We start from the raw sequence: 19,322 nt of genomic DNA, 5'->3' as shown, positions 1-19,322 counted from the left end.
AAATGGTAGAAATGACAGAAGAACTAGTGCTTTTTATTTAAAATAAATAAAAATAAAATTTTAGTCTGCATATAAGAGCCATAGACACTGGGCTGAATTTCGTTCTCTTGCATAATGGGAACTCCTCTTCCTCGTTCATCATGTGCATCCCTGAGATCTGCTGCACTATGTCTCCCAGCCATCTGGAGCAGATGTGGGAGATTAATAAGAGATTGTGGGACTGAGAATTTTAGCTCCTGATTCCAGTTTTACTGCCAGAAGAACACAACCCAGAGTTTACACATCATTTTTTTAAACTGTTAATTCTGGAGAAAATATTTGTTCTTTTTAAGTGGCATATCTTGTAATGTGTAAATAGTTCCCATTCAGTCATTTGCAGAAAGACACTGCATGATCATGACCTCATTCAGAACTGCTTGCGAACAACTTAATTTAAAGCCAAGTCTTTAAACTGATAGTCAAGCAATCAAGATTCTGACCAAATCAGCCTTATACTGTTGTGAAAAGCATTGCTTAGCCATGGACTACAACCAAAACCTGAGATTTTTTAAATGTACATACATTTTCTTGAGAAAGTAGCATATTAAGTTGCACAGTAGTGAGTTACATACCATGAATGGAAAGGAAACCAAATCTTAACCAGTACTAACAATTGGTTACGAAATGTGCAAGTGTCAGGTTGACACAAACATTACAAAATATACTAGTTAGCACTTTTCAGAGTCATGGCAACCTGTGTTACATGATTTCATGTATCTGTAGACAGTCAGGAAGGTGTTAGGCATACTGAATCACTAGGAGCATGCCTGCATGAAAGGATGGAGAAAGAATTTGTTTCTTACAATTACTTTCAAAGTCTGGCACCATTTCATTTTATCTACCCGGGGACTAGTCTTCAGCTACCAATGCAGTGTGGGTAGTATTTAAATATACAACCCATTGATTTGCAAGCCTCACATGGGAGCTGATCAAGTTTTGTTCATATGTATCTCACATTCAGATTTGTACATTGATGGCACCTTATTTAATATTACTGTTTTTATGGAAGAACAAGTACATGTTTTGCAACACATTTTTTAAAAGAATGTGAATAAGAGCATAAAAATATTAATAAAGTCATAGCCCAACAGATTTATAAACATTACAACATAGTTACTAGTCTAAATTGGGCAAACATATCTTTCCAGAAGGATAAATGAGAGGAAAGAGAACACATCTACTTTGCTGATGTAAGAGATTAAGGGAAAGCATTTTTTAAAAAAGTCTGGCTTATCTGCACTCTTGGTTTGATGTGTGCACATTTTATACAATGCCAAAACTCGGCTCCTTGTAGATTAATACTGTATTAGATTTCCAGTGTTTAGCTATCTTCAGTCTAGCTGCTGTAAAGAAGCAAAGAACGTCCTTGTGGAGAAAGCATTTTTGTTCCTTGTCCTGCACTGAAAGAAGCACTGACACTGGACAATTCAGTATGACCTTGTGTAGCGGGCTCAATATAATCCCCAGACCTGCTTTGATAATATCTCACATATGTTTCAAAGATGGGCTTCCCCCTTTTCTTGGTACCCATTTGTTTAGATTATAAAGACAGATAGGATTAAGAAGCCACCTACGTGCGAGCTTGAAGGAAGTCCTACAGCTAAGTGGAATTTAAGTGTTTGCATTTGGTCCATACCAATGTTGCTCTGCCTTTCAACTCCTGTCTATGATACCCTGTTTCCCCGAAAATAAGCCCTAACCTGAAAATAAGCCCTAGAATGAATATTTCAGGACGCTCGTAATACAAGCCCTACCCCAAAAATAAGCCCCTGTTAAGTGAAACCCTGCCCTCCACCACTGTGCCTCAACCAGAATATGACGTTACTGTATTTGAATAAATGTAGATTGTTGTACATGAAAAAAATAAAACATCCCCTGAAAATAAGCCCTAATGCATTTTTGGAGCAAAAATTAATATAAGACCCTGACTTATTTTGGGGGAAACACGGTAGTTGGCAAGGTGGCTCAGTAAGTAAGGTATCTCTTTGGGAGTTCAATTCCTCACTGTTGCTTCGTGAGAGTAGAGCCAGTCTGTGTAGTCTTGGGCAAGCTGCACAGTCCCAGGCACTCCCAGCCACAGGGAATGGTAAAACATCTCTGGATACTTTCTACCTAGAAAACCCTGGAAAGGGTCAACATAACTAGGAATTGACTGTACAGGATGCAAGTATGATGATGATGATTTGTTATAGATGAAGGGCTGATCTAGCTGAGTCAATACACTTTTCAGTTCAGGTGCTGTAATGAAATACGTCATTTGAGAAAGGTTAATCGAGTTTCACACTGGCATTTAAAGCCAAGCAGGTACTAACATCACTATCACCAGCACCACCCCTGCAGCTTATTTATAGCCAGGTAAATAGGGATGTCTGGCTCACATATTACAAAGCAGAATGATGTTCTAATTTCACTTACCAATTTTGTAAACATGTCAGGGGAAACATGGTGTTTAATATAGGGACAAAAGTAAGGTTTGTTTAGTTAAAACAGGATAGAATATAAAACTGAGCTTGCCGAAAACAAAAAATATCACACTCTTCTACCATTAGCTACTAAAGTTATGAAAACTTAAAAATTAATTTTGTAGCAAGCACTATAAAGCTACAAAGTTGTAGCAACCAAGCATTTTATTTTAAGTTTGGATGTGACCATTTGAGAGCATGCATTGAGCAGGGGGCTGGATTGTATGACCATATAGGCTCCTTTCAGCTCTATTCTTCTATAATTCTACAATGACATTAAAAGTTATTTGGAGTACCATGGGCACTTTGATCACATTTGAATGTTGACCCAATTATCTTTGTCTAGAGGCTGATACTTGGAGCATCTTCTTGATCTGGAGTACACATCCTTTCCCAAAACTTATCTGTATAATGGTTAACCACTATATAATCTTTGGATCAGAAAAGGTAGTAAGCAAAGTGTCCTGATACCAGTTGGTTCAGAGGGCAGGTTGTCCTGTATCCTGTTTGACAAATACAGAGATACAAAGGACCTTATGAATTATTTCCCCCCCTTATTGTAGACATAGAAAACACAAGCACAAAAAAGGAGGGAGCTTGAACAAAGTGATATTAGGAAAAAAAATAGGTTTTTTAATTGATCTCAGGAAGCAGAAAACTTTCTCAGAGTGATGACCATCAAGGCCACAATCACAGATATGCCCAGAAGAGCGGCGATCACTATGGCACCAATGGCTCCAGGACCCAGAGACCCTGCAATTGACAAGGACATAAAAAAAGAGAGAGAGATTGACTCAGGGGAACAAGAAAAGGCTGATGGAAAATGTATGCAAAAAGGTACACACTCAAGAGTTTTCTCCAATGAAATGTTCCTGAAACACTTCCAACAACTGAAGGTGGGGAGTAATGGTCCAACTGTAAACCCTCAAAAACTCCTTAGACTGTTCTCTGCAAGAGACTGAGAGGGAAGCATGGGGGCCCACAGGCAGTAACAGGCTGGAAAAATCTGCATGCGTGACTGGATTACACATTCCAGCATATACTTTTAGCTCAAAACTGCAATTCCAGGAGGATAATAATCACTGAATTGTACCAGAAGAACTTAAGCAACACTGTGCGTAAAACCCTTCTGTCATACTCTTTAAGCCAGTAGTTGACAACTATATTTAGCAGATAGGGTAATCCAGGTCAACGCATGGGGATAAGGAGCCCTGGCTCTTCTCTCCACACACATACCCCATGCTAGCTAACATCACACATAACTTACAATATTTTGCTGAGTCAGAACATGCCAGACCGTTATGCAGCACTGATATTAATGAGGGAAATAGCTTAAGGAAGCACAAGGAATATTTTCAGGGTAAAGAAATGTACTATTGGTTGCAAACATTATGATCAATATCGCCCAGTCTGTACCAGAAATCTCAGGCAGGCCTCTGGCAAAGCAGTGTAGGTTTTGTTCTCTCTAGATTTCAAGGATGTTTTTTTCAGTGGGGGGGGGGGAGTAATCTCTCAAGTCATAGTAGCCCTACTCATCTCCTGGCTCCTGAAATTCAAATATGGTTCATGATTAATAAGCCTTCTTAAAGGAGCTGGACTAATTAGGATTCATTAAGGTCTATATGCCATTTGGATGTAAATGGCATCTCGGACCCCAAGTGATCCTATTTAGCCTGTATCAGCCCACCCCAAATGAGCCCACATAGACAAAGGCTGTGCTTGTAAAAATAAGCCAGTTCTTATTCTATGGCTGATATTCATGGCTTGTTTTTCTAATCCATAATTAACAATAATTGCAATTTGACTTAGTGAGTACAGTAGCTGTGGGTAGTTGAAATTTTAAGTGTAAGCTTCCAATTTCCCTATAGATTCATCAGAGGTGGAGGGTATTTGAGCCTTGCTCAGACTCATAACAATAAGTTATAACAGCATTACATCTGAGCGCAGCCTTTATCTGCCACCACAAAGAAATTGACAAATGTCCATCTTACAAACAGAATTTCCAGTTCTAAACATCTCTCCCATTCTCTCCCATTTCTCTTCAGCCCCATGATGAAGGAATAGATTTTATTGTTCATACAAAGTTCCTGCATTCCAGAAACCCTCTTGGTCATTTCTGAAATTATACTAAATTATACTCCATAGATAGTTCTTTCATAATTTCTTTCCCTCCAGATAAAGAAACTGAGGCTAGTTCAGCTACACCAGGGATCTGTGTTCCAGTTTCCTAGATCTAAGTCTTCCTCTCCCTTATTACTGCATATTACATGATGCAATAATATGGGCATAATGGGAACAGGAACAGAGATAGCAAGACCTGGAGACAATCCCAATCATCCATAGTTGGATCCCCTGGCTTAGAGGGGAATTCCTTGTTGTTGAAAACTTGAGAAACCCTTATAGCCTTTAGGACTGTCTGGCCCCACCCACTTTGGAATTTGCCTCCCAGTCACTTTCTCTGGAGGGGAAGAAGCCCACAAGAAGAAAATGTTCCCTCCCTTCCTCATACAAGGAATTGCCAGGATGGTGAAAAAACCATCCCAATGCAGTAAATGTTTGTGGCTCCACCACAAAGGATAAAGTAGTGTAGCTCAGCACAATAGGCAAGAATGTCTACCATTTCCATTATCCAGCTGCTGGTGCTGGGTTGTGTCCTCTTGTTCATAATCAGAAGTGTAAGGTTGGAAACCTGGAGAATCTGAGAAGCGGGGGGTGGTGGTTTCTAAGGGCCCTCCACCTGATGGCAGCTCTGCAGGATCATTCCACAATGTTGGGAGAGGTCCTTGAGGGTATTCCGCTGGAACAAAGACCAAAACCTAGTTAGCAATTTGATCATCAAAACTGACAGTATGCTGAAAAACTAATTGAGGTTTCCTATCTCTTTCAGAAATGTTCCACCTGCAGGTAAATACACAGCAACAGGACAGAGAGAAAGAAGAGAAAGCACTGCCAGTCTGCTGGATAGTCTTAGGAGCTCTTCTGTGGTCTTATAGTTCCAAATTTGTAATCTCCAGCAGCACCTAGTGGTTCATTCAGATCATTATCCCTTTAAAGTTTCCCTCATTTGCGCCCATGTTTTTGTCTTTTTGTTCTATTGACAATTACTTGCTCGCATGACTCGCTACACTTAGGTACATACAAGAATGATTCTATATATAGAATCTGTGTGAGAAGGGTAGCAAGACTGAAAATCTTCCTATGGGTGAGCCACCCTCCTCTCCCCTCATTGCCGAGGGATGTGAAACAACCGGCTCTCCAACTGAATGTCTGACTGTGGAACAGACTCTTCATCTTGTGCTCAAAGCCCAGGAGGAGATGAAAGACTGGATGGAGAAACCTCCCCGGGGGACTGGGAAACAGTGGAAGACTGGGGGAGATGAACTGCACTTCGCTCTCATATAGTCTGGGAAATTCAGAGAAAGACAAGACTGTCAAATCTCAAGCTTCTCTCCGGCCATCCCTACAGTTGGTTTCTGATGGCTGTTCACAAGTGTTTATAAGTCTGCCTTAAAAAAAAAAAAGTTCACACCATATTCAAAAATAATATGTATTTCTGGCAAAATGTCTAAGGAAAAAAATATGTAATGTGATGTTTGCATGCTTTAATGTAAGCTTTCTGTATAAATATATAATTAATAATTATGTGCCATCAATTCAATTGCAACTTATGGTCACCTTCTTACATTTTTAAAGTGCTCAGAAATCACATCGCTGTTCTTCTGCCTGGTGGCACTCCTGGGTCATGCAGCTTGTCTCAGGTCACACAGGTGTTATGGCGTGCAGCCCCCACCAGAACTTTTGTCCTATGGCTAGGTGCCAGATTTACTGAACTGTACTTGCTTTGGTGCAAATAAAGTCTCAAACAGATTAAACGGAGGTCACCAATACTTAGGTGGGCTAGTCTAGAGAGAAAGGGGAAGTGAAGAAGAGGAGGAAGAAGCATGAAAGGGATGTGCCAAAGGCCACACGCAGGAGGAGAATTCACTGCTTGGGATTCCCATGAGGGTTATGATTCACTTGTTATGTTCATGGATGTAAAAAGAGTCTATAAGACTCTGTACCTAGCAATGAACAGCACCAATCAGAGGTTAACAGTGTTGCTTTTAAATCTGTCTTAGTAATGTTTTTAGCTGATGTTTTTAATATACTGTAATGTCTATCTCATTCTTTTTTAATATTTTGTAACACAATGTTTTAAGCTGTTTTAGCCCTCCCTCCTATCCTTCAGGGAACAGACTAAAACAGTGGGTTTAAGGAGGCCTTCAAGAATTTCCTCCCCCTATGACTTGAATTTGCTTGCTGTTGTTGCCTGGGGCGAGGAGGGGATTTTTGTTACTGTTATTTTATTTTGGTTATTGTTATTTCATTTGTACACGATGGGTGTATGGGTTTAATCATTGTAAACTGGCCAGAGCAGCGGCTTGCCACTAAATGGGCAGTATTTATGTACAGAAGAGTCGGACACGACTAAACGACTAAACACACATTTATGTACAGTAAGTAAGTAAGTAAGTAAGTAAGTAAGTAAGTAAGTAAGTAAGTAAGTAAGTAATGTAAGACATCTTAGATCTTTTTTAAGGACTATAATTAATTAAAGTTCACACCACAATAAATCCATTAGTCTTAAAGGCACCATAAGAGCTATGATTTGTTTTGTTTTTGTTACAGGTGTAGCTCCTGTTGCTGGTACTGGCTGCAAGAACCGAAACCAATGAACAAATAAGAACAGCACAAGGGGAAGAAATGTAGGTCAGGACCTTCTATCATTACTTCTCCTGTGAAATCCACCTGTTCTCCAGTAATTCCCTCGGAGAACTGTGATGATCTTCCCTCTACAACATCTCTCCCTACAATCAGGTAGGAGAATTCCAAGAGGGCATTTACACACAGCCTTGCAGTTTCAGGAAAGAAGACATTAGACTTGTCACCCATTAAAAAGGAGGAAGGCAGGGTAAGATGCATGAGCAGCAAAGGATTATTTGGCCAGTACAGAAAAGTTCACAAAATAACACTGTGAGAAGGTCCATAAGGTATTGAGTATAATGGGTTCTACCATTTTGTGCTGATCATGAATGTCAGTTTGTTATGCTGTACTGTCAATTTGCTGCTAATATTGACAGACCTTGACAGATCTTGTAAGATGCCAAGATACCTATGCTACCATACCACTTTCTGTGCAACTTTTGTATAGCCATGTCACACATGGCATTCACTATGGCAACCAATATGATACCTTGTGCAAAAGTTGCATTTTTCCAGGGTATATGCTGGGAAAATGTATCTGAGCAAGTACTACACAATTATGGCAGTAAAAAAGAAGAAAACGAGAGCCCTCAAGGCTAGTTCAAAACGCTTCCCGCCAAAACATGGATGCACAATATTACCAAAGTGTTTCCATGTTGTTGCAGCCCGAGACCTATTCCTCTGCTAAAGACATAGGGAGAAAACCCTCTAAGTATGAGAATCATAGTTAACTACACTTTGTCTAAACCTAGTACAGCATTAATGGAATCCGTTTTGTTCTGCTGGGGCAACAACTTTCTGAACACTGCTCAGACTCCTCAGCTATAAAATGTAATGTTCTCTGATTCAGTTTCTGAACTGTTACCATAGTCTATTCATATATTGGCTATATTGGTCAAGGCCATCTGCTCTTTGTCTTAGAGACCCAAATAGTGGTGGAGTTTATAGCACTACAACCGCAATTTCTGGAGACTTGTGTTTTTTAATGTACATACATATTTTTCATGTCCTACTGCTTCATCTCTCCAAACCAAACCTTTTTTTTCTCCCTGCAAGGTTTATTTGTGTTTAGTTGTCATTTCTTGTCATCTCCTAGTGATATTTGTTTTATTTGATTTGTACTCCGAAGGCTCTGTCTGCTGAAGAATTTGAAGTCTCAGAAAAGCTTGCAGGGCTTCAAACAAGCAGCTGGCCGAAGAAGAGGGCCAGCACTCAGCCCAGTTGCAGGATTAACAGAGCCTTTGTCTTGGCAGTCTCTTCTCTGCCCACAGCTTCTTGCTCCCACAGCTCGTTTTCCCTGCCAGGACAGGGTAGGCAGGATATGGAGCCCTGGAACTCAGGCAGACAGGAACCCAGCACCTCCCTTGATGGTGCCCCTGTGATGCCTTCTCAGGTGAGATTCCAAGAAAACTACATTTGCTTTGAAGTTGCCATTCATGTCCTGTTTTTTCCCCTAAGCAGGCTCTGGAGCAGCTAAAAAAGCCTTTTCTGTTTATATGTGGCTGGACCCAGAAGGCAGCTATCAATGCTTATTTTGTTCAGGTGGGATGAAACAGAGGCCCTAGCAAGAACTGGAGACATTCTGCGGGGCTCTGCTGAAACCGTTGGAAATGTCACACCAGACTGTTGAGACAGAGCATCCAAAGATGTCTAATCCCGTACAATGACCATCTGATCTAATGGGAAAGAATAAGGTAAGCTTATAATAAAATAAAATAAAATAAAATAAAATAGTTTCTTTAGGCCCTCTGGCCTAAAGAAAAATAAGAACACAGTTTTGTTTCAGTAAACAAAGCAAAAATAGGGTCTTTGTTTTAATAAGCCAGACCGGACAAGAGAAGAAATCTGGCTTCAAGTCATCAGACTTACAAAGGCAACAAGTGACAGAGCATGCACAGGAACATGGCTTCCACCTAAAGAGTAAAAGGCCCACACGCTATATTGCAGCTGGGCAACAGTTAGAATTCCAAATCTGTTAGTGTCTGAGAGACCTGCTCCAGGTAAAACTTTGCAGCTGAGCAATCATGGTAGCCAGTTACAAAAACAAACCAAGCTGATTTGCAAACTATGGAAGGTACAAATAGCAAAAATAAAAATGCAGGCTTTGGGGCAAACAAATGAAGATTTGAACTGATGGCTGAAGTGGGGCAATATCAAAAAATTCCAATGTACATCAAAGAGATTTTTAAAAAGACCAAGGATTCTTAGTATACTATACAGTAGTACAATGTTAGCAATAATATCACTATTAATATGGATTCATCCATAACCTTAGCTATCACTATGACAAGACATTATTTTCCTTAAGAGAACAGTAACCTTAGTTTACTACTTGAAAGCCATTTAATTACTGACCAAAGCATACCTTTGTAATCAGCAATTTAACTGATCATTAACGGCGTTAACAATGGCATTATAATTTTAGCAATGTAATAGTCACTCCCTGTTTCCCATCTCACTTGGTCACATACATAAAGCATGTAAAGCAGTGGTCCCCAACCTTGGGCCTCCAGATGTTCTTGGACTACAACTCCCTGAAATCCTGGCCAGCAGAGGTAGTGGTGAAGGCTTCTGGGAATTGTAGTCCAAGAACATCTGGAGGCCCAAGGTTGGGGACCACTGAAAGAACTTAGAATTCTGTGTGCAGAAGGTCCCAAATTCAAACCATGGTATCTCAAGGTATGGCAAGAAAGAAACCTTGCCTAAGATGCAAGAGAACTGCAAGCAGTGAAGTTGGGTTTGAAAGTCACCCTCATCTTAGAACCACAGAGCTGGATGGGACCCTATGGAAGTCCTTTCAAAATTCTTCATGCTGGTTATGGGCAAATAAATAAATAAATTTATTTATTTATTTATTTATTTATTTGTTTGTTTGTTTATTTATTTAATTTATATCCCGCCTATCTAGCCACTTAAGGCCACACTAGGCGGCTTACAACAAGTAAATTCTACTCCACCTTCCCATAAATTTTATTTTCCCATTTAGAAAGCTTTAACTTCTCTGACTCTTTCTCAGTTCACTTCCTCTGTTACTATCACATTCCCAGGTGACCAAGGGAATACGTATATATATCCCGCCCATCTGGTCTGGTTTTAGTCTCTATTACACATCTCTGCCTCCCTCTACAGCTTCCCTTAACTGTCCACGGTTCCTGGGAAAGCTCTGTGGGGAGGATTGTCATCTGACATCTTCCCCTTGGATGTTGGGCTTTAATTGAAGTATGGGAAGTTGGGGAAGTTTCCAGCTGCCACAGAGACGATAGTGCAATGAAAGACAATTCATGCAAACACATGTATCACCTGCTTCTTACATAGGATATTGAGCTTCACCCATGAACATTTCTCCAATGTTTCTTCTCGTTTAAAACATGATTTTAAAAGGAAATGCATTTTCCTTCAAATTGGAAGTCTGTGCTCCAAATTTCTCATGGTAGAAATTTTCTGCACGGCATTAGTGTAGTCGGTGCTGAGACTGCTGCTTAACAGTTGAGATGCTTTGGATAAATCAGCAATTGAACAGCTAGCCTGTAGCTACCACTGCCCACGTCTTACGGCACAATACCTCACACCTCACTGAGGGAAACCTGCTGTGAATGCTGGATTCTCTGCTCACAACACACAAAAAATATACAGCTATGCAATCTCAAGAACAATCCTTTTTCATATTTCCTCCCACAATTAGCATTAAGGTGACTGAAACCAAAAAAACCATCACCACCCAATTAATACAGTTCTGTCACATCTAGTATAAAGTAACTGGTTACTCAGCTTTTAAAGTGAACTATATTCTCAACATTTGGGAACCAGATATCACTTTTGACAGACTTTCAAATCATATCTGGAGTATTCCCAAAATACTTCTTAGGACAACAATGCTAAACTACTGTATGAAATCTATGTTTTTAGGGTCTTACTGAAAGTTGGACACATTAAGGAAAGTTAATCGCCACAATTTGTGCTTGTGTTACATCTTTGGCCTTTGCTAGCAAGAGAGTATAACCAATGTGTACATCATTGTTGGTTACAAAGAGAGGCCACTGCCATATAATTAGTTATATATGTTTTTCTTAAAATAGGTGAGTTTGCTAAATTTATCTGCTTTAATACAAGATAATAGATCTGTCTCCACCTCTTCTGCCATCTAGTGGTACATAGCTATACATGCATGTAAATCCCGTTCTTCACTTCCAACAACTTCAGTTTTCCAGCAGATCAATTTTTGTTGACTTTTCTTCAAGATTCCAGAAGACTCTTTCTAATCACTGCAGACATTTTTTCTTCTTAGTTTTCTCCCAGCGTGCATGAAATTATGAATGAGGGAAGAAAATAAGCAAAATCAATTCCTCGTATCTTGTAAGTAATAAGTACAGTGGTGCCCCGCTAGACGCTTACCCCGCATGACGGCAAAATCGCTTGACGATGACATTTTTACAATTGCTTTTGCGATCGCTATTGTGATCGCAAAACAATGGTTCCAAATGGGGAAATCTGCTTTATTCTGATTAGGAGCCTGCTTCGCAAACTATTTGTTCGCAAAACAATGTTTTTTCCGGCTCCGCAAAATGGCTTCCCTCCCTTCCCAAAATGGCTGCTTTCCGGATGGAAGCTTCACATTACAGTGATTTAGAACAGCTGATCGGCGGTTCTCAATGGACACTCTTTGCTGGACGAGCAGGTATTTCCCCCATTGGAACGCATTGACCGGTTTTCAATGCACTTCAATGGGGATTTTCCCCCCCGCTGGACAACAATTTCGCTTAACAACGGTTTTGCTGGAACGCACTATCGTCATCAAGCAGGGCACCACTGTAGTCGTATGTGTGGTTTAGCAATTATAAATCACTTTTCTGCTGGGAACACACTTAGGAACTACAGCTAATCAATGTGATTGAGGCAGGATAGCTGCATGGTAAAAACCACATGTTGTCCAGTCATGTCCGACTCTAGGGGGTGGTGCTCATCTCCGTTTCCAACCCCTTGAGCTAGCGTTTGTCCTAAGACAATCTTCCGTAGTCACATGGCCAGCGCGACTAGACATGGAATGCCGTTACCTTCCCACTGTGGTGGTACCTATTTATCTACTTGCATTTGCATACTTTCTAACTGCTATGTTGGCGGGAGTTGGGACTAGCAATGGGAGCTCACTCTGTCACATGGATTCAGTCTTACGACTGCAGGTCTTCTGGCCTTGCAGCACAGAGCCTTCTGCGGTTTAACCCACAGTGCCACCACGTCCCACATGTTGAAGTGCCTAATAATTGAAATTCCACAAGCTCCATTCTCATTTTTAGAGAAGAAACTATGACTGGTGACAGATGTATAAATCCATATGTCCTCTGGTTCTTTTAAATCAGACTTGGACTTGTTGCAGGGGTGGGATGAAGCTAGTTGAAGCATAAGTCACTCCCAGTTTAATTTATTTAAACAGAGAACATGACAATCCATTCTAGGCTAAGTAGCTTTTCAGACCAGTGGCTTCCAGCTACATTGTGATAAATAAATATATAGGTAACAAAGAAACATTGAGCTCAGGCAGTATTTTGGAATGATTGTTCTAAGCGGCCCCAGTCCTACAATGGAGTAGCTGAGTGTGTTTAATGGTGTCAAAACGCCTGTCCTATGAGAGCATAGGAATAGAGCCAGGCTGGAGGATATTTGAGGTCCCCTCCAGAATTTTCAGGCTGCTTCATTAAAGAAAAAGCTTTTAGCCTCCACAGTTTAGAAAGCGATGTGCAATATTGTACTCGCTTGCAGAGAAAAATAATAACCTTGCTCCTGTCCTTCAAATAACTGGTTATAAGGGCTAAAACAAGCAGGTCATAAGAGGAAAAGGAAGCATGGCGATGTCCTGTCTCCTGTTCCTCTCTTCCCGGTTACCATGACGAGTGAAGAAGAAAATTCTCTGTGCATTCTTCCTTTGCCAATATTTTCTTTAGGTGGCTGCAGCAGCATTGCTTTTTTCAGGGCTGGAAAGGTGTCTGTTCATTTTCCTGCCTTGAGAATAAAGAGGTGAGCAATTGGCATATAAAGGTTACTTGACCTAACCTTAAGTAATTAAAGCAGACTACCAGTATTGTATTTATTGCAGGCTCTCTTCAGTTAGTTATGGTGGCCATCTTGGCTGGAGGCACCATCTGTGCAAAAATAGAAGCAGGGCCTATTAATTTGACCAATGAAAATGTTACAAGTGAACAGGCTTGGCCAAAACCCATCTGTCTGATATGAATAGTCAAGGCACTAGGAGGCGATCCTTGAAGATTCAGCTTAGAAAACAAGAGTTCTCTGAAATGGCAAAAACCATGCTTTTGAAGCAGAGCAGTCTGACTGGCCCTATTTGCCTTTCTCCTCCCACAAAGGGCCAGAGGAACTCTCTGCTGGAACACCTCGACCTTTTGGCTAAGATCAAATGTAGTGTAGTTCAGTATCAAAGAGTGATGTTTCTTTTTAAAACGTAGCTTTAATGGTACAGTAGATGTTAGAACTTTAATGTGATTAATTACTATGCTGTGAGAAGCACCACTTGCTGATTAAATGAACAAAAGAGCTGAAGTTGTGCTAAAACTTTGATACTCAACCACTGATCTAAGGACCTTAAACTGGGAGGGCAATATAATAGTGCTGCCAGTGAGATAATGGCTGGAACAAAGTGTTAAAGTTCGAGGTTATACATGTATAACATATTTTTATGTAATGCATTAAAAAAACACGACAGTCTGCTGAGCATCTGTTTTCAGGCTAGCTATACTACATTCAGTCTTTGAAAACAAAGATATATCTGAACAGTTGCTGTATTTTCAACAACTTTTGGGATGCTTCAACCCACATAATATATCTCTGCCAGTGTAATTTATTACACAATACAAAGACAGCAATAAATAGTCTGGGAATTTAGTTTAGGTGTTTTCCCTCTTCACTCCACTCCTTTTCATTCTAGATTAGATTGGGATTAGCAGCATTTTTATATTGATAATGCTGTATTCAAAAACACCAGCTCAGAAGGCCCTGGTGGTAGCAAGGCTTGTAAGAGGAATGAAATGAAAGGCTTTCCATTTGGAGCCAAAATTCATAGCACCATTCATAGCCCACATCACTTTTCTTATACTGCTTGACAGACTCCCTAAAATGCTTCTCTTGTAGTAACTCACGTCTTTACATGTAGAGAATTTTGAAGTGACATGATTTTCATAAAATCTTTTCCAAGTCACTCCTCATCCAAACAGGATGCGTATGTTTGAGTGAGTTAAGCTAATCTTTGCTCAACCACGGGCTGGTCCAATATTTTCCGCTGCCTGAAGTGGAGCAGGAATGGAGCTCCCTGTCCTGAAGTCTGATAGAATAGTTGCTACTACTTCATTTGGAGAACACTGTCTCCCTCCCTCCTTCTGCCTTGCTGCCTCTCCATGGCTCCATCTGAAGCAGGTCACTTTGCCCAGCTCACTGATAGGGCCAGCCCTGTCCAACTGAAACTCTTTAAAAAGAAGCTATACAGAAAGGAATAGTTGCTCTTTAGTCACTGACAATTCATCTAAGCCACATGCTGAATTCTCTAGCTTCCAGTAGCTACCAAAGCCCTAATAATTATATCTACTTTCAGATATTTCCCCAGCCATTCGTATTAAGAAGGAGAAAGTCTGGTTAAGCTATGATCTACCAGGAAAATGTCTGCTTGATTTGAATATTAAAAGTATAAACAACAAAGACTTATTCAAGTTAGCTTTTTTTGTCCTGTGGACCCTTCCCCTTGATGTGTGGATATGGACCTGAAAGTTAAAAACTATAAATGAATATATAATAAAAAATAAATATAAAATAAAACACATTACAAACTACTTCAATACAGAACTGAATAATTGTCTTTTAAGCAAACTGTCATGTTAAATTTGTGTTAGCCTTGGCTTGCATTAATGTCTAGAATAAAATCTTGTCTTCTCTGGTCTTCCTTTGTAGCAGAAAGCAAGTTATTCAAATATGGGATCATCCTTTGCCTGATATTTGTGTGCACCAAAGAAACAGCTGCACAGATGCTGAATTCATTTGCTTTCATTTCTCTTTGCAGGAAGTTTTTGGCTTTGGGTAACCAACTGCTTTCTGTTTCAATACCATAAAATGAAGGTGGTCAAGAAGGGCCAAGCCCTTGGTTTGTTCTCAACTGCTAAAGATTTAACACACTGCCAGTGCTTTTCGGCTGAGATCAGTACCCCTTTGCTCACTTTGGAGGGCTCTGCTGTGGCCAAGCCAGAGGCGTTGACACAGAAAAGCAGGGACCCAACGTGTTCGTGGAGACCAAGAGTGGGCTGTCCGGACTCAGGTAGCCACAATGGGCATGTGGCCAGTGCGTGGATGAAAGAAGCTGTTCTTCAGAGGCACAAAGGGAAGTCTGTGATGGTGTAAGCTCAAACATGGGTCTGCACAGAGCACCATGGTTGTGCTGAATGTTAAATAAACTTGTTTACAAAAAGGCCAGGACTATGTATATATCTAGGCATACCAGGGGGGACTGGCTGTGCCCTTTTCATCACTTCGTTGGGATTTAATAATTTGTTTTCTTCCTGCCAAGTACATTGAATGGCAAATAAAATAAAAATAACTGTGGTGCAATGGAAATATAACTGATCCTTTTTCACATGTCCTAATATCAACTCTCTCTCTCTCTCTCTCTCTCTCTCTCTCTCACACACACACACACACACACACACACACACACACACACACACGCACGCACGCACGCACGCACGCACGCACACACACACACACACACACACACGGGGGAGCTTTTACATTTTGCAGATTTTATTTCTGCATGTGACCCAGGTAAACAACTATCTTATATTATCTGTATGGTATTTGGATCCTGTAAGTCCATGTGAAGGAGGTCATAATAAAGAAAATTGCATTGTGGTTTCATCCAATTTTCCTGTTACCTATTTTTGGCCTACTTATGTTTTAAGGCAGCACTCAGAAGACATGTGTTGAGTATTAGACCAGGAACGAAATCCCAGTCTGGGAGCAAAAAAATGAAACATGTATCCATGGCAAGCTGTCACTTAAAAGACACAGGAGTCAGGTTGCAAATGTGTGTCCATCACAAATGCAATGTTCAATTGAAGCCACTACAGAGCAAATACATATATTCACTGGTCAGTCAAATGATGAACATGCATGGAGAAACTGATCCATTAATGACCTGCCACACAGGATTGGTGCATCTCTGTGTGTGCATGCACACTTGTGTGTACACATACCAAAATTACTGGCATAAGGAAAAGTTAAAAAAACTCTTTGAAGGGTCTCATTGCTAGATTTCTTCCTAAGTAAATAAATTAATTCAGTTTTATAAGTAAAATAAAATTGCTGAAACAAACTCTGAGATAGTTGTATCACTACTGTTGAGTCCTTACTGTGGTTACCAAGATTAGAAATGCAACGTGCCAGCATGACATGATGCCACTTGAAGTATTCTATGTCAAATATATATATATTTAAAACCCAATGCAACTAACATATGAAACTCCTAGTGTCTATCATATATGAGATCCCATTACCACTGTAGATGTTCTGGTATATTCTGGTATTTATCTGCATCTCCCTTTTGTGAACCTGATGTACAGTTGTTGGTACCTTTAAGATATTTTTCTGTGCCTGTTTTGCTCCTTAAATCAAAGACAGGGATCATCTCTGTCCTTTAAAATTATCAATGATAACCAAAACAATGTACAAAAGAAACAAACATATGTTTGTTAAGCAACTGACCAGTTTAGGATCTCCAGTGTTGTACACCCAAATGTAACACAAACAGGATGGACGCAGTCAAAACTGCTTGCACTCACTGTTTCAAAATTTCGTCAATATTCAGTTGTTCTCATTTATATCTTCCAACATCAGTAACAACAAGTCTAGTTTCCACAAACTCTGGTCATCTTTTTGAGATAAGTAGTGTGTACAAAAGTACTTTAGAGCCTTGAAATCACATTATTGTTAGCACTGCATACACCCAAATCCCTCAACTAGACAAGGAGCCTCAAAACGTCATGGTCCGTTGTTAGCAAACACCTTTCCCTGAATCTTTCACATAATCCAGATAAAGCATCAAGGTACTGTGACTGCAAAAGATCTCTTTGTCATAGCAAGATATTGACAGATGGGAGAAAGAAAAAGAAAGATAAGGGGGCTGTCTATTATTCTTCACGCAGAGCCATTACTTTTATTCAGTTGTCACACACTCTTGACTAATGCAAGGGAGAAGTCTATATTCTCAGTGCTATCAATGGGTTCACGAAGAGTCGGACACGACTAAACGACTAAACGAGGGACGATCAATGGGTTGGATCCAGACTAAGTTAGTTGAACCTAGATCCTACTGAGATCAGCACGACAAGTCAGCAATGTCTAACCATATTGATTTCAAGGGGAATCTATGTTCAACAAATTTAGTCAAGATTTAACCTTACAATATAAAAAAGGACATACAGTATGATTATTCTTAAATCTCTAAATATTTTTATCTAACAGTTTTCCTAATATTGAACTTCTAACTTTCTATCCAGAACAGCAAATCAATGGATTTGCTAATGTTTCCACTCTGTGCTTAAAAAGAAAAAAGATCGCCCCCCCCCAAAAAAAAACCCACAGAAATTTCCACATGATGGTCCAAATTCAGCATGAACTAAAATGAAGTCTATATACTGTATAATACAAGTTAATTATTTTAGCATCCTTTTGCAATCCTTTGCAGTCTCATAGAGGTAGTTATTTCAGCCTGTTTTAGCACAAATAAAAAGTACTGTGTCACCTTTAAGACTAACAAGTTTATTTTCAGTGTCTGCTTTCATGAATTACAATGCACTTGTCCAGACACATCATAATACATCCTGCTAATCCAAGATAGGAACAAGGACCTAACAACGATACTTAAACCCTGCCTTTGAACTACCAACTTGATTTTTTGAATTTCACCTGCCATTGTCTTCTTCAGGATAAAGACTAGACTTTCCTTTTAAAACAAAACCCCATAGAAAAGTCATGATTTTCACAGGGTAAAGTTCTATGTTCAGTACCAAATTTCATGTTTGTAGAGTATAATACAGTAAGAGCAGGACTATGAAATGCCACAAAACTGGTAGTGATGCTTTACAGCAGGACTTTTGTCAATGCTTCAAAGCACCAGGGTGTTTCCAGTTAAACCCAAACTCACTGACCCAGGCACTGTGGTCTTCTCTCAGCAAGACACAATTTTAGAGGTATGCCTTCTGCTACTGTCACCTTTTCAGAAACATCTCTTTCCAAATATCTATCAACACACTGACTGAATTCCTTCACCTGACCGTAGAAAAAAAAGCCCAATATAAGAGACAGGGAAGAAATAGGAGATGAAGAGGGAAAGAGATAAGCAGTCTGGTCTGTCATGGTAGCTAAGAAGAAGAAATCCAACTTACCAGCTTTCACAGAGGAGATCAGGACTCCAGACAGCGTCAGAAGGATGAGCTGAAGAACCATCGTATGGGGTATTGCTTTCCTTCAGAGAATGAAATGTCTCTTGGAATGCTTAAACCCTCTGAAGCCTTACTGTGGAAAGCAGCTTCCTGAGGTACACAAAAATCTTGTCCAGTCAGTCCTGAACTCCCTTCACATATGTGTATACACATCTACATCCACAGAACTGCAAGCATTTGCCAGCCCCCTCACGGTCTGACAGACCTCCTTATGCCAGAAAGCAGCTCTGCCCTTTTACAATTTTGTCTTATCCTCCTCACCCCTCCACTTCTATGGTTGGCTCCTGGAAGCCAGCCCTCCCAACAAAGCAATACACACACCCTCTGGCAGTTAGCTGCAAAACCCAAAAGGCGCCAAGGACTGTACTGGGTTTCTAACAACTGGAGTACACATCTAACATCACCCTGTGTTAAGGACAGTGGTGAATAACAGCATTCATTAAAAATGCTGAAGTTGAAGTAAGCATATATTTGGACAGGCTTTACTATACATCCAGTGAGAAGGTAGAGGCAACCTCCAAATCAATTTATAACTAGGGGTAATCGCAGCCATAGAGCTTTTCAGACTGGTAGTGTCAGAAATGTTGGA

General features: G+C 40.1%; 1 protein-coding gene and 2 long non-coding RNA genes across 4 annotated transcripts; 1 reads left to right on the top strand and 2 right to left on the bottom strand.

The window, feature by feature from the left end:
* Positions 1–955: 955 nt before the first annotated feature.
* Positions 956–18,975, bottom strand: SNORC (secondary ossification center associated regulator of chondrocyte maturation). Of its 2 annotated transcripts, none has more exons than XM_020787342.3 (3): positions 18,677–18,975; positions 5,119–5,298; positions 956–3,254 (listed from the first exon to the last, which is right to left on the bottom strand). In XM_020787342.3, the coding sequence occupies exons 1-3, from the start codon at positions 18,735–18,737 to the stop codon at positions 3,145–3,147; spliced, it is 351 nt and encodes a 116-aa protein (XP_020643001.1). In that variant the 5' UTR covers positions 18,738–18,975; the 3' UTR covers positions 956–3,144. The 2 variants fall into 2 exon arrangements, with proteins under 2 accessions (XP_020643001.1, XP_020643003.1); XM_020787344.3 differs by lacking the exon at positions 956–3,254 and adding an exon at positions 3,952–4,047 and having other exon boundaries at positions 18,677–18,939.
* On the bottom strand, positions 8,750–10,114 carry LOC140705996 (uncharacterized). The gene is made up of 2 exons (XR_012085669.2): positions 9,910–10,114; positions 8,750–9,744 (listed from the first exon to the last, which is right to left on the bottom strand). It is a non-coding gene; the product is annotated as an uncharacterized LOC140705996 (long non-coding RNA).
* Positions 9,141–13,688, top strand: LOC144587875 (uncharacterized). Its single transcript, XR_013543065.1, has 2 exons — positions 9,141–9,735; positions 9,895–13,688. It is a non-coding gene; the product is annotated as an uncharacterized LOC144587875 (long non-coding RNA).
* Positions 18,976–19,322: the final 347 nt, after the last annotated feature.

The sequence above is a fragment of the Pogona vitticeps genome, chromosome 3 (genome assembly GCF_051106095.1).
Source record: "Pogona vitticeps strain Pit_001003342236 chromosome 3, PviZW2.1, whole genome shotgun sequence".
NCBI lineage: Eukaryota > Metazoa > Chordata > Lepidosauria > Squamata > Agamidae > Pogona > Pogona vitticeps.
This window is presented reverse-complemented; position numbering and strand designations above follow the sequence as displayed.